Source organism: Oncorhynchus nerka, linkage group LG4, assembly GCF_034236695.1.
Source record: "Oncorhynchus nerka isolate Pitt River linkage group LG4, Oner_Uvic_2.0, whole genome shotgun sequence".
NCBI lineage: Eukaryota > Metazoa > Chordata > Actinopteri > Salmoniformes > Salmonidae > Oncorhynchus > Oncorhynchus nerka.
The window spans coordinates 91,999,345-92,014,237 of record NC_088399.1 but is presented as its reverse complement, the minus strand read 5'-3'; the positions used below and the strand labels follow the sequence as shown (position 1 = coordinate 92,014,237).

The 14,893-nt window shown below is 41.6% G+C and overlaps 1 protein-coding gene across 4 annotated transcripts in view; it reads right to left on the bottom strand.

The window, feature by feature from the left end:
• Positions 1 to 14,646, bottom strand: part of LOC115115171 (eyes absent homolog 3-like) — a 31,569-nt gene extending 16,923 nt beyond the window's left edge. Inside the window, exons 1-5 of one of the 4 annotated variants that reach the window (XM_065018032.1) lie at positions 14,518 to 14,645; positions 5,950 to 6,059; positions 5,171 to 5,268; positions 3,129 to 3,178; positions 29 to 123 (exon numbers count right to left, since the gene is read on the bottom strand). In XM_065018032.1, the coding sequence (XP_064874104.1) occupies positions 29 to 123; positions 3,129 to 3,178; positions 5,171 to 5,230 (205 nt within the window). In that variant the 5' untranslated portion in view covers positions 5,231 to 5,268; positions 5,950 to 6,059; positions 14,518 to 14,645. Of the gene's footprint in view, positions 1 to 28; positions 124 to 3,128; positions 3,179 to 5,170; positions 5,272 to 5,949; positions 6,060 to 14,517 lie in introns of all 4 variants that reach the window. The other 3 variants (XM_029643660.2, XM_029643659.2, XM_029643658.2) reach the window with 3 other exon arrangements.
• Positions 14,647 to 14,893: the final 247 nt, after the last annotated feature.

The following is a 14,893-nucleotide window of genomic DNA, read 5'->3' as shown; positions in this document are numbered from 1 at the left end:
TAGACATCTTCTCTTAGAAGCCACTCACCTCCATCAAGCTGGGCATTAGACAACGTAGAGTATGAATTGTCCTGATCTCCTGAGCCGAAGAGAGTAGGAGGGATCTGGTCATCACGTAGTCCCCTAAAAAAAAAAAAAAACACACATCGACATCCATGTACCAAATATCACAGCCTATTTCCTACCCACAGCACAGCCAGCACCAGAATATGTGAGCGTCCTTTTCAACTGCTCCGCTAAAAAACGGCCCTGCAGTCAACAGGGAAAAAATACAAATAAATAAATAAAAACTGACGCTCCAAATTCACTTCATTCATTATAAAATCACTATTTAACCAACAATCCATCTATTGTTGTGACTACTTGGACCTACCATTCCATATTGAAAACAAACCATATGATTTCAATGAAAAGTATTTGAATAAACATGAAAAAGGTGAATGTAAGAAGCTCACCATTTTAAATAGGCTACATGTCGTATTAAACAGCATATAAACACTCTAAATAGTTCAGGAGACAGACAGGGACAATAAGAAGGAACTACAATTTATTATTTAGGCTGTAATTTCATGGCTGTAGCCTACAAAGAAATACATTGTGAAGCATTTGTGAGTGCAACACAATAGGCTGGTAGGGACATAAAGCTCTCAGCACTTAAAACATTTCATTTTAGGCTATATAAGTTTGGACACCTACGCATTTCAGAGTTTTTCTTTATTTTTTACTTTGTTCTACATTGTAGAATAACAGTGAAGACATCAAAACAATTAAATAACACATGGAATCATGTAGTAACCAAAAAAGTGTTAAACAAATAAAAATATATTTTATATTTCAGATTCTTCAAAGTAGTCACACTTTGCCTTGATGACAGCTTTGCACACTCCTGGCATTCTCTCAACCAGCTTCAAGAGGTAGTCACCTGGAATGCATATCAATTAACAGGTGTGCCTTGTTAAAAGTTCATTTGTGGAATTTCATTCCTTCTTAATGCATTTGAGCCAATCATTTGTTGTGAAAAGTTAGGGCTGGTACAGAGAAGATAGCCCTATTTGGTAAAAGACCAAGTCCATATTTATGGCAAGAACAGCTAAAATAAGCAAAGACAAACGACAGTCCATCATTACTTTAAGACATGAAGAAAAAGTCAATGCAGAAACATTTGGGTACTTTGAAAGTTTCTTAAAGTGCAGTCGCAAAAACCATCAAGCGCTATGATGAAACTGGCTCTCATGAGGACCGCCACGGGTAAGGAAAACCCAGAGTTACCTCTGCTGCAGAGGTTAAGTTCATTAGAGTTACCAGCCTTAGAAATTGCAGCCCAAATAAAAGTAACGTACACATCTCAACATCAACGGTTCAGAGGAGACTGCATGAATCAGGCCTTCGTGGTTGAATTGCTGCAAAGAAACCAAAAAATATGTCCTTTGATTGGATGAGTCCAAATTAGAGATTTTTGGTTCCAACCGCCGTGTCTTTGAGAAATGCAGAGTAGGTGAACGGATGATCGCTGCATGTGTGGTCCCCACCGTGAAGCATGGAGGAGGAGGTGTGATGTGTGATGGTGCTTTGCTGGTAACACTGTCAGTGATTTATTTACAATTCAAAGCACACTTAACCAGCATGACTACTACAGCATTCTGCAGTGATACGCCATCCCATCTGGTTTGGACTTAGTGGGACTATCATTTGTTTTTCAACAGGACAATGACCCAACACACCTCCAGGCTGTATAAGGGCTATTTGACCAAGGAAAGGGATGGAGTGCTGCATTAGATAACCTGGCCTCCACAATCACCTGACCTCAACCCAACTGAGATGGTTTGGGATGAGTTGGATCACAGAGTTAAGGAAAAGTATATTTTGATTTGTTTAACACTTTTTTGGTTACTACATGATTCCATATGTGTTATTTCATAGTTTTGATGTCTTCACAATTATTCTACAATGTATAAAATAGTAAAAATAAAGAAAAACCCATGAATGAGTAGGTGTCCAAACTTTTGACCTGTACTGTAGGTTGAATTAAATACAAATTACATGGAGAAAAAACCATCTTATTTGGCTCAGTCTACAGTGCCTTTGAATTCATTTCTAGAAACACGAGTTTGTCCAGTCTGTTGCTTCAGGCTCATGCGATTGTGCCTGGAGTCAAGACAGCAGTGGAGAATGTCCTCCGCGCTTGCAGTCACTGGGGATGCTCAACACACTTTTGGCCTCTCTTGCCAGGCTGGGCAGAAATGCAGAGGTTTTCACGCAAAATAACCCTATTATAACAGAAAGCACTTTAAAAGTTGGAATATGCCAGGCCTATTGAGCCAAAATTAATTATGGCCTATTGTATATAGATAGTAAAACAAAAATTCTGTGATCTGATTTTTTTTGTTTATAAATACTTTGCTACAATGACACACTTAATTATCTACAAACTTCATTCCTTTCTTTTAGCATGTGCACGTAGTAAGTACACCATCATGCTTTGGGGATATGTGTCTTTTCAGATTCCACAATGATTCTTTAGTTGAGGACATTACATCACCACACTCCCTCTCTTGGTTCTCATCTTTGTAAGTCACCTTGTTTTAGCACCTGTGTGTTTTATCAGTTTCTTTATGAAAATATTTAGCGAACTGCAAGACAGTAGCTAAAGCAAGGGGCTATAGTAGCACACAAGTAGACTACAGATGCATGCTGGGCCGGGCATGCCCTGAGCTCGTGAGGTGAGCGCTACTGGAGCAGGCGAGAAGGCTGATGCTCCAGCCTTTGGATATCTCGCTCCGCACTCCAGTCAAATTGGTCTCGCTGCGCTCCAGCACCGCTCACATACTCTGGTCAGCATTACCTGTGGTAATGAGAGTCCAATCAAAACGGACCATCAAACTACTCAACAATCCGCACTTATCGGTCTAATCTATCGGTCAAATCTTTGAAAGACCACTAACAGCCACAATACGAAAGAAAAAAAAAAATCACTCAAGAATCTTCTAGTGTGTGAGTGACAAAGCTGACTGACCCTGTCAAACGTCTGCTCCTGTAGGTCACATCAGAACATGCATCTTATTCATTCTGAGTGACTTTCCATTTTAAAAAAACATTGAAGGTTAGAAAATAAACAATTAAAAACTGACCTTGGCTCTTGGTTCAGTCCAACGTCCAGCTCATGTCTGGCCTTCTTGGTCTGTAAAAGTCAAACACATAGGTTTACATCAATGACGTCAGCTCTTCTTTTCGTCTCCAAACACTTACAAGTATCATACCACCAATTAGGTGCCTTTTTGAGCAGTTAATTTAGCGAATTTTTATTTCACCTCATTTTAATATTCTGTCAAAGAGCACATTCAACTTAATAAAAAATGTTTTCCCATCTCAAGAGGTCAAATACGTTTTTGTTGTTGTAACTATAGTAACTGCCTATCAAGTGCTAAATAAACACAGAAGACCGTAACAGGGTTGACGACATCATCTTAAATCATCCATTAAGCCCCTTGTGACAGGGGGAAATAGAAGCTTGTTGTGTGCATCAGGGAGGGGCAATTGAATGCACGCTTTACAACAAAAAAATGTTAATGGTAAAAACATTTATAGCCGGTCTATGGGTAACTGAGTTGACATGTTGTGCTCGACCAGCTCAATTTTCCACCACAAACACCAGAAATAAAAGAGAGTAAAACCAGCTCTTTATCTGATCTTTATCTGACTATTAGTTGTATTGTGTTTCTGTTCAAAGACCATATTAGATGATTCATGTTTCTTTAGAGTATTTTCAAGTGACATTTTCACCATATATATTTTTTTTTACGTGACAATGAATTAATCACTAACCACATTAAATAAACAATACATTTCAGAAATTACTGTCAAAGCAAAAAATTAACTAGGGTTTTACAATGATTTGTGAAAACATGGAGAAATGGTGTGTTTAGGTGGGTCAAAATCATCATAGACAAGCAGAATTTTTATTTAATAACGCGTTAGTTCTAGTAGCTATGTTGACTATGGCGTTAGTTGATATGGTGATAACGATGTAAGCTGTGTGTAGCGGTTAGTGGTTATGATATAAAGGTATGCCTTGGAAAGTTGTTTTTCGCCTGGTCACAGACAGCTAATGTGTTGTCCACTGAAGTCCACAAGCGAAGGGAAAGGTGAGAGGAGGACAGTGTGTAGCTGCGAGAAGGAATTACACAACGAGCAAAATGAATGTGACTGCTATGAAAGTTGTTTCACAGGCTGTATAATAACCGGCCGTGATTGGGAGTCCCCATAGGGCGGCGCACAATTGGCCCAGCGTCGTCCGGGATTGGCAGGTGTAGGCCGTCATTGGGAGTCCCATAGGGCGGCGCACAATTGGCCCAGCGTCGTCCGGGTTTGGCAGGTGTAGGCCGTGATTGGGAGTCCCATAGGGCGGCGCACAATTGGCCCAGCTTCGTCCGGGTTTGGCAGGTGTAGGCCGTGATTGGGAGTCCCATAGGGCGGCGCACAATTGACCCAGCGTCGTCCGGGTTTGGCAGGTGTAGGCCGTCATTGTAAATAAGAATTTGTTCTTAACTGACGTGCCAAGTTAAATAAAGGTTACATTTAAAAAATATAAAAATAAAGTGAACTGTGATTGCGTGTGATCAGGGATATAGTCATTCCGCCTATTCTGTTGAAAAACAATTCTTAAACTGAAGCAAATGAAACGGGGATAAACATACCTGAATATGTCCAATAGAAACTCTCATTTTGCAACTGTTGGACTAATGACTACACCCTAGATCAGCTATATGCAGGCAAGAGTGTGCAAGGTGGTAATGAATGTGTCACCGTCTATCACCTTGATTATTGATTATTGCCCCTCCCTATAATTTCTGTCAATCTGTGGGCACCTACGCTGCAAACTCTCATTCATACGCTAGGTTGTAGCATCCTCATGATGGGTATAGGGATAATTAGAGTATCATGCAGTAATCTAAACCTATCGCTGTTACATTGAACTGGGTGAATGGAATATAGATAACAGTCATCCAATACGCTGTAATAGATAAGGTCATGCTCATCAAAAAAATAATAACAAAAAAATGTCATCCTCCCTCATCTTAAAACGTCACCAACCGCCACTGGTGTAAACATTAGTGTATGTTAAGGTGTGAGGTGATAGTAAGGTAAATGTCAGGGTGACGTGTGAACTCACCGGCAAGTCAGGCAGGTCCTGCGAGTCGTCCATATGCGCTGAGCCACTTCCTCCTGACATGTCTCTACTCTCTACTTCTTGGGGAGGCCGTCTGGACACTGCTTCACACAAACGCATACAGACAGACAGACAAAAAAACAGTATGTACAGAGTGAGTGGACAGGACCAGTGCTTTAAGTAGCCTCCCTTTTGACCAGCCGTGATCCCTCCCCTGACAGATCTCCGGTTCAACCCCCGCCCTCCTTACTATCGTAGGATTTGATCAACAGAGGCACGTTATCGCCCCACCGGGGAGGGGGAAGAGGAGGTGGGGCACAGTTTGTCTAATCACCCGCACGGGAGGGCAGGTGAGACAGGTGAGACAGGTGAGACACGTGCAGCACTGACGGTGCACCGTGACCCCCACCACTCCAATGTTTACAGTTAAGTGGATTAAGGGGAGTGTGCCTCCTTACATGTAACCTAGCCTACATTGAGGGAAATGTATTGTCTGTGGATTATATCAGAGGCATTGGGTGTTCAGGTGCAAGCTGTCGTATCAATAGGTGGTCTGCTGGATAAGATCTAACCTCATTTTCAGCCACCAACCGTATGTTTACGGTGCATTCGGGAAAGTATTCAGACACCGTGACTTTTTCCCCCACACGTTTTATTAAACTCCAGCCTTATTCTAATATGTATTAAATAATTGTTTTCCCTCAATCTACATACAATACCCCATTATGACAAAGCGAAAACAGGTTAAAGATGTTAGCAAATGTAATAAAAATCAGAAATACCTTATTTTACATAAGTATTCAGAACCTATGAGACTCGAAATTGAGCTCAGGTGCATCCTGTTTCCAGTGATCATCCTTGAGATGTTTCTACAACTTGATTGGGAGTCCACCTGTGGTAAATTCAATTGATTGGATATGATTTGGAAAGGCACACACCTGTCTATATAAGGTCCCACAGTTGATAAGGCATATCAGAGCAAAAAAACAAGCCATGAGGTCAAAGGAATTGTCCATAGAGCTCAGAGACAGGATAGTGCCAAGGCACAGATCTGGGGAAGGGTCCCAAAACATTTCCGCAGCATTGAAGGTCCCCATCAATCTTAAATGGGAAGAGCTTGGAACCATCAAGACTCTTTAATTTACATATATATATATATATATTTCACCTTCATTTAACCAGGTAGGCCAGTTGAGAATAAGTTCTCATTTACAACTGCGACCTGGCCAAGATAAAGCAAAGCAGTGCGACAAAAACAACAGTTACACATGGAATAAACAAATGTACAGTCAATAACACAATAGAAAAATCTATGTACAGTGTGTAAATGTAGTAAGATTAGGGAGGTAAGGAAATAAATAGGCCATAGAGGCAAAATAATTACAATTTAGCATTAACGCTGGAGTGCTAGATGTGCAGATGATGATGTGCATCTAGCGATACTGGGGTGCAAAAGAACAAAATATAATGATAATAACAATATGGGGATGAGGTAGTTGGGTGTGCTATTTACAGATGGGCTGTGTACAGGTACAGTGATCGGTAAGCTGCTCTGACAGCTTATGCTTCAAGTTAGCGAGGGAGATAAAAGTCTCCAGCTTCAGTGATTTTTGCAATTCGTTCCAGTCATTGGCAGCAGGTAACTGGAAGGAAAGGCGGTCAAGGGAGGTGTTGGCTTTGGGAATGACCAGTGAGATATATCTGCTGGATGGAGCATGTGCTACGGGTGGGTGATGCTATGGTGACCAGTGAGCTGAAATAAGGCGAGGCTTTACCTAGCAAAAACGTATAGATGACTTGGAGCCAGTGGGTTTGGCGACGAATATGTAGCGAGGGCCAGCCAACGAGAGCATACAGTGGTGGGTAGAATATGGGGCTTTGGTGACAAAACGGATGGCACTGTAATTTGCTGAGTCGAGTGTTGGAGGCTATTTTGTAAATTACATCGCCGAAGTCAAGGATCTGTAGGATAGTCAGTTTTACGAGGGTATGTTTGGCAGCATGAGTGAAGGAGTGTTGGAAAATAGGAAGCCGATTCTAGATTTTATTTTGGATTGGAGATGCTTAATGTGAGATGCTCTCCCTAGATCTGGCCTCACGGCCAAACTGGGCATAATAAAATATATTTTGATTTGATTACTACATTATTCCATGTGTTAATTCATAGTTTTGATGTCTTCACTATTTTCTATCTTATAAAATAAAGAAATGAGTAGGTGTTCTAAAACTTTTGACCGGTACTGTATACAGTGGGGCAAAAAAGTATTTAGTCAGCCACCAATTGTGGAAGTTCTCCCACTTAAAAAGATGAGGCCTGTAATTTTCATCATAGGTACACTTCAACTATGACAGACAAAATGAGGGAAAAAAAATCCAGAAAATCACATTGTAGAATTTTTTATGAATTTATTTGCAAATTATGGTGGAAATGCTTCTTACGAAGCCACTCCTTCGTTGGCCGGGCGGTGTGTTTGCGATCATTGTCATGCTGAAAGACCCAGCCACTTTTCATCTTCAATGCCCTTGCTGATGGAAGGAGGTTTTCACTCAAAATCTCACAATACATGGCACCATTCATTCTTTCCTTTACACGGATCAGTCGTCCTGGTCCCTTTGCAGAAAAACAGCCCCAAAGCATGATGTTTCCACCCCCTGCTTCACAGTAGGTATGGTGTTCTTTGGATGCAACTCAGCGTTCTTTGTCCTCCAAACACGACGGGTTGAGTTTTTACCAAAAAGTTATATTTTGGTTTCATCTGACCATATGACATTCTCCCAATCTTCTTCTGGATCATCCAAATGCTCTCTAGCAAACTTCAGACGGGCCTGGACATGTACTGACTTAAGCAGGGGGACATGTCTGGCACTGCAGGATTTGAGTCCCTGGCGGCGTAGTGTGTTACTGATGGTAGGCTTTGTTACTTTGGTCCCAGCTCTCTGCAGGTCATTCGCAGCTCTTTGCAGGTCATTCACAGCTCTCTGCATGTCATTCACAGCTCTCTGCAGGTCATTCACAGCTCTCTGCAGGTCATTCACAGCTCTCTGCAGGTCATTCACAGCTCTCTGCAGGTCATTTACTAGGTCTCCCCGTGTGGTTCTGGGATTTTTGCTCACCGTTCTTGTGATAATTTTGACCCCACGGGGTGAGATCTTGCGTGGAGCCTCAGATCGAGGGAGATTATCAGTGGTCTTGTATGTCTTCCATTTCCTAATAAATGCCCCCACAGTTGATTTCTTCAAACCAAGCTGCTTACCTATTGCAGATTCAGTCTTCCCAGCCTGGTGCAGGTCTACAATTTTGTTTCTGGTGTCCTTTGGTCTTGGTCACAGTGGAGTTTGGAGTGTGACTGTTTGAGGTTGTGGACCGGTGTCTTTTATACTGATAACAAGTTCAAACAGGTGCCATTAATACAGGTAACGAGTGGAGGACAGAGGAGCCTCTTCAAGAAGAAGTTACAGGCCTGTGAGAGCCAGAAATCTTGCTTGTTTGTAGGTGACCAAATACTTATTTTCCACCATAATTTGCAAATAAATTCATTAAAAATCCTACAATGTGATTTTCTGGATTTTTTGTCTTCTCATTTTGTCATAGTTGAAGTGTACCTATGATGAAAATTACAGGCCTCTCATCTTTTTAAGTGGGAGAACTTGCACAATTGGTGGCTGACTAAATACTTTTTTGCCCCACTGTACTTGGGTATTGATTTTAAGAAAGGCGCTTTTTTCGCAAAAGCGCTTGTTAAATCACCCGTTTGGCAAAGTAGGCTATGATTCAATGATAAATTAACAGGCACCGCATCGATTATATGCAACGCAGGACAAGCTAGATAAACTAGTACTATCATCAACTGTGTGTAGTTAACTAGTGATTATGTTAAGATTGATTGTTTTTATAAGATAAGTTTAATTCTAGCTAGCACCTTACCTTGGCTCCTTGCTGCACTCGCATAACAGGTAGTCAGCCTGCCACGCAGTGTCCTCGTGGAGTGCAATGTAATCAGACATGAATGGTGTCCAAAAATGCCAATCACCGATTGTTATAAAGACTTGAAATCAGTGCACTTCGCAAAATAGATGGGATCATGAGGAACGAAACTTATGTGGATATATTGAAGCAACATCAATCAGGAAGTTGAAGCTTGGTCGCAAATGGGTCTTCCAAATGGACAATGATGCAAAGCACACTTCCAAAGTTGTGGCAAAATGGCTTAAGGACAACAAAGTCAAGGTATTGGAGTGGCCATCACAAAGCCCCCCAAAGATCTCAATCCCATAGAACATTTGTGGGCAGAACTGAAAGAGTGTGTAATAGAGCCCCCCTTGCCCAAACCAGCTCTGGCATCTTAAGGACAACAAAGTCAAGGTATTGGAGTGGCCATCACAAAGCCCCCCAAAGATCTCAATCCCATAGAACATTTGTGGGCAGAACTGAAAGAGTGTGTACGAGCAAGGAGGCCTACAAACCTTACCCAGTTACACCAGCTCTGGCAGGAGAAATGAGACAAAATTCACCCAACCTATTGTGGGAAGTTTGTGGAAGGCTACCTGAAACATTTGACCCAAGTTAAACAATTTAAAGGCTAAGCTACCAAATACTAATTGAGTGTATGTAAATTTCTGACCCACTGGGAATGTGATGAAAGGAATAAAAGCTGAAATAAATAATTATCTCTACTATTATTCTGACATTTTACATTCTTACCTTAAAGTGGTGATCCTAACTGACCTAAGACAGGGAATCTTAACCAGGATTAAATGTCAGAAATTGTGAACAACTTTGTTCAAATGTATTTGGTTAAGTGACTTATATATATATATATATAAGGAAACACCCTATTAGATACTATGCCTTCTGCAAACGTTTTAAAAACATTCCAAATGACAACAAAAGTGTTGTGATGTAACATCCATAATGCCTCCTATGTCTCCAACATGCCAATATTTAGAAGCCCCCCCCAAAAAAGGGGGTACTATATACAGATTAAAAGATGAATTCTCTGAAAAAGGTCCATTCTCTGAGACATTCAAAGTTGTGATTTGTGCCTGCACATTCCCGTCATCTGCAGTGCAGTGTAACACTGATAGATTCTTTTATTTGATTTTTTACATAGGAATTTAAAATAAGATGGTTTAAAGGTTTGCAAATGGACCTGACCTGGGTATTTTCTATTGAATTTAGGCCTACTGTGAATCTGGCCTCTAGCCTAATACGCCGTTAAGATCTGGCTCGTGAGACTATTGTGAATCTGGCCTCTAGCCTAATACGCCGTTAAGATCTGACTCGTGAGACTATTGTGAATCCAATACCATCTCTGTCTTGAAAACCATACGTAAGCTCCACCTAATCCCAGCACCTGCTGTTATGTAGGTAACCTGGAACTTGCTGTGCTCAGTGATTCCCTGATATTAATCTATGATGTAGCCAGTTCTCAGAACCTTCACTAGAGAAATTCCTAACGTAAAAAAAAACAACATAAAAATAGCCTGTGTCACTTTGTGGACAACAGGGGTAGAAGGTACTATTTTCTACATTGTAAAATAATATTGAAGACAACAAAACTATGAAATAACACATATGGAATCATGTAGTAACCAAAGAAGTGTTAAAGTATATAGTTGAGATTCTTCCAATAGCCACCCTTTGCCTTGATGACAGCTTTGCACACTATTGGCATTCTCTCAACCAGCTTCACCTGGAATATTTTTTCCAACAGTCTTGAAGGAGTTCCCACACATGCTGAGCACTTGTTCACTCTGCGGTCTAACTCATCCCAAACCATCTCAATTTGGTTGAAATCAGGGGATTGTGGAGACCAGGTCATCTGATGGGGCACTCAATCACTCTCCTTCTTGGTAAAATAGACATTTGACATTTAAGTCATTTAGCAGACGCTCTTATCCAGAGCGACTTACAAATTGGTGCGTTCACCTTAAGACATCCAGTGGAACAGCCACTTTACAATAGTGCATCTAAATCTTTTAAGGGGGGGGTGAGAAGGATTACTTTATCCTATCCTAGGTATTCCTGAAAGAGGTGGGGTTTCAGGTGTCTCCGGAAGGTGGTGATTGACTCCGCTGTTCCTTACATTAGGCAGCAGCCTCTACAAATATTGTTTTTAAACTGTCAGAATATAGCTATTGAGCTTTTAAAAGGGGGGGGGATGGTTTAGATCATAATTTAGCCTACTCAGTACTCACTATAATAGATAGATAATAATAATAATAAATAGCCCTTACACAGGCTGGAGGTGTGTTGGGTCATTGTCCTGTTGAAAAACAAATGATAGTCCCACTAAGCCCAAACCAGATGGGATGGTGTATCGCTGCAGAATGCTGTGGTAGCCATGCTGGTTAAGTGTGCCTTGAATTCTAAACAAATCACAGACAATGTCACCAGCAAAGCACCCCCACACCATAACACCTCCTCCTCCATGCTTTACGGTGGCAAATACACATACAGCGATAATCCGTTCACCCACACAGCATCGCACAGACACGGCGGTTGGAAACAAAAATCTCCAATTTGGACTCCAGACCAAAGGACAAATTTTCTTTGCTCGTTTCTTGGCATAAGCAAGTCACTTTTCTTATCGGTGTCCTTTAGTAGTGGTTTCTTTGCAGGAATTAGACCATGAAGGCCTGATTAAAGCAGATTAAAGCAGTCTCCTCTGAACATATGTGTCTGTTACTTGAACTCTGAAGCATTTATTCGGGCTGCAATTTCCTAGGCTGGTAACTCCAATGAACTTAACCTCTGCAGCAGAGGTAACTCTGGTTCTTCCTTTCCTGTGGCGGTCCTCATGAGAGCCAGTTAACTCTAATGAACATATCCTCTGCAGCAGAGGTAACTCTGGTTCTTCCTTTCCTGTGGCGGTCCTCATGAGAGCCAGTTAACTCTAATGAACTGATCCTCTGCAGCAGAGGTAACTCTGGTTCTTCCTTTCCTGTGGCGGTCCTCATGAGAGCCAGTTAACTCTAATGAACTTAACCTCTGCAGCAGAGGTAACTCTGGTTCTTCCTTTCCTGTGGCGGTCCTCATGAGAGCCAGTTAACTCTAATGAACATATCCTCTGCAGCAGAGGTAACTCTGGTTCTTCCTTTCCTGTGGCGGTCCTCATGAGAGCAGAGGTAACTCTGGTTCTTCCTTTCCTGTGGCGGTCCTCAGTTAACTCTAATGAACTGATCCTCTGCAGCAGAGGTAACTCTGGTTCTTCCTTTCCTGTGGCGGTCCTCATGAGAGCCAGTTAACTCTAATGAACTGATCCTCTGCAGCAGAGGTAACTCTCTTTCCTGCAGTCCTCAGAGAGCCAGTTAACTCTAATGAACTGTTCTTCCTTCTTTCCTGTGGCGGTCCTCATGAGAGCCAGTTAACTCTAATGAACTGATCCTCTGCAGCAGAGGTAACTCTGGGTTTTCTTCCTTTCCTGTGATCCTCTGCAGCAGAGGTCCTCTTTCCTGTGGCGGTCCTCATGAGAGCCAGTTAACTCTAATGAACTGATCCTCTGCAGCAGAGGTAACTCTGGGTCTTTCCTGTGGTGGTCCTCATGAGAGCCAGTTAACTCTAATGAACTGATCCTCTGCAGCAGAGGTAACTCTGGGTCTTTCCTGTGGCGGTCCTCATGAGAGCCAGTTAACTCTAATGAACTGATCCTCTGCAGCAGAGGTAACTCTGGGTCTTTCCTGTGGTGGTCCTCATGAGAGCCAGTTTCATCATAGTGCGTGATGGTTTTTGCAACTGTACTAGAAGAAACTTTTAAAGTTCTTAATTTTCCGTATTGACTGACCTTCATGTCTTATAAAAGTAATGATGGACTGTCGTTTCTCTTTGCTTATTTGAGCTGTTCTTGCCCTAATATGGTCTTGGTCTTTTACCAAATAGGGCTGTGTCTGTATACCATCCCTACCTTGTCACAACACAACTGATTGGCTCAAACGCATTAATGAAAGAAAGAAATTCCACAAATGAACTTAACAAGGCACACCTGTTAATTGAAATGCATTCCAGGTGACTGCCTCATGAAGCTGGTTGAGAGAATGCCAAGTGTGTGCAAAGCTGTCATCAAGGCAGAGGGTGGCTACTTTGAAGAATCTCATATAAAATATTTTTATTTAACCCTTTTGGGGTTACTACATGACTCCATATGTGTTATTTCATAGTTTTGATGTCTTCACTATTTTACAATGTAGGAAATAGTAAAAATAAAGAAACCCTGGAATGAGTAGGTGTGTCCAAACTTTTGACTGGTACACACACACACATACATACATACACATATATATATAAGGATAGGCGAATGAGTGATAATGTATGTTTCATTAAGGTTGGCTTCTTAGCATTCATAGCAATGGTTATCAACTGTACCGCAGAGATGGAACATAAGTCACAGAAATAGATGTGGGGGTACGAGATTTAACTTCAGAATAGTTACAGGGTGTGTTAAGTGGTAGTGTCCAGTCTTCTCAGGTAGGGTTGCCCATTTGTGGGTACTAACCCTAAACACATTGGCCTATCCTTCTATTCACGGGGATCCTCTCAGAATCGTTCACTCTTGAACCACCCTATGCCTCAGCATTCTGTACATATTCTGCACTACTCTGACCCTGGCCACCTCAACCTGCCTCTCTCGCACCGGACACCTTGATTGCCAACTAAATGGCAACCCTACAGTTGACTACTTTTTCCACCGTAACTACACATTGCTTTGTCCCATGTCCTCCTGCATACTTGGAATCTCTCTTCCTACACACTGCTGCGACATGCCCATAAAAGTGACACAGAACACAGCAAATCCAAGTTCCATTCTATAATAATTAGCCGGGGGGCTTTGACATAGATCATTTAGCACGCATGGCCAAAATAGAAGTGTGTGTGTGTGTGCTAAGTTAGCTAACGTTACACACATTAGCAACAACACTGAATGTAAAATCATCCGGTTCCACATAGCTAAAAAAGTGATTTTCATGAAATAAAAGGTGCTAGCGATGTCACGCTAGCTTCCCGAAAGTGAGGTCCAGTTAGCAAATAAGAGACAAATTACTATTTAGCTACGTTAGGTGGCTTCTCGTTTAGCTAAATGAAAACAAAGAGGCATTGAAACGTTATAAATATAATTGGAGATATTTAAATCTGCATTTAATTGCAATAACCCAGGTAAGTTTCCCGGGCTATAGCTAGAAGTTGGTTAGAAAGTGTTAGCTAGTTCGCGTATTGTTTTTAGCTACGTTAGCTGGCTAGCTAGCTAGCCAACTGAGTGTTGTTACTTCACTTCCAAAGTTTCAAAACAATTCACCAAAATAGATGTAGACTATATAGCTAGGTATATGATTAGAGTTAGTCAAATGTACCTTACCATTGGCGTAATGTGTTTTTTTGTTGTTGTTGTTGAATGGCTTCGTATTGATTCCACACCGCTTTGTCTGTTGTTAGGGACCACTATTTGGCAGGAAGTGTTTACTGTTTATGGCACGCCGTACGCACGCGTGTGGTTCACCCTGAGGATTCAATCTGGACCGGGGCCCGGGTTCCCAAAATGAATTTGCCTGGCCTTATTAAGATGCTTTTGGGAGAACCGGGCTCAGAGCTATACATTTTTGAGTTTTGTCAATTTTTATACACTTCTCTGGTCTAGACTACACTCTAAAATGTAACAGAAATTTGGGGGTCGTGTAAAGGAAAGTTTGGGAACCCCTTTGAAGTAGAGGCTCTGTTGTGATCTCTATTTGATG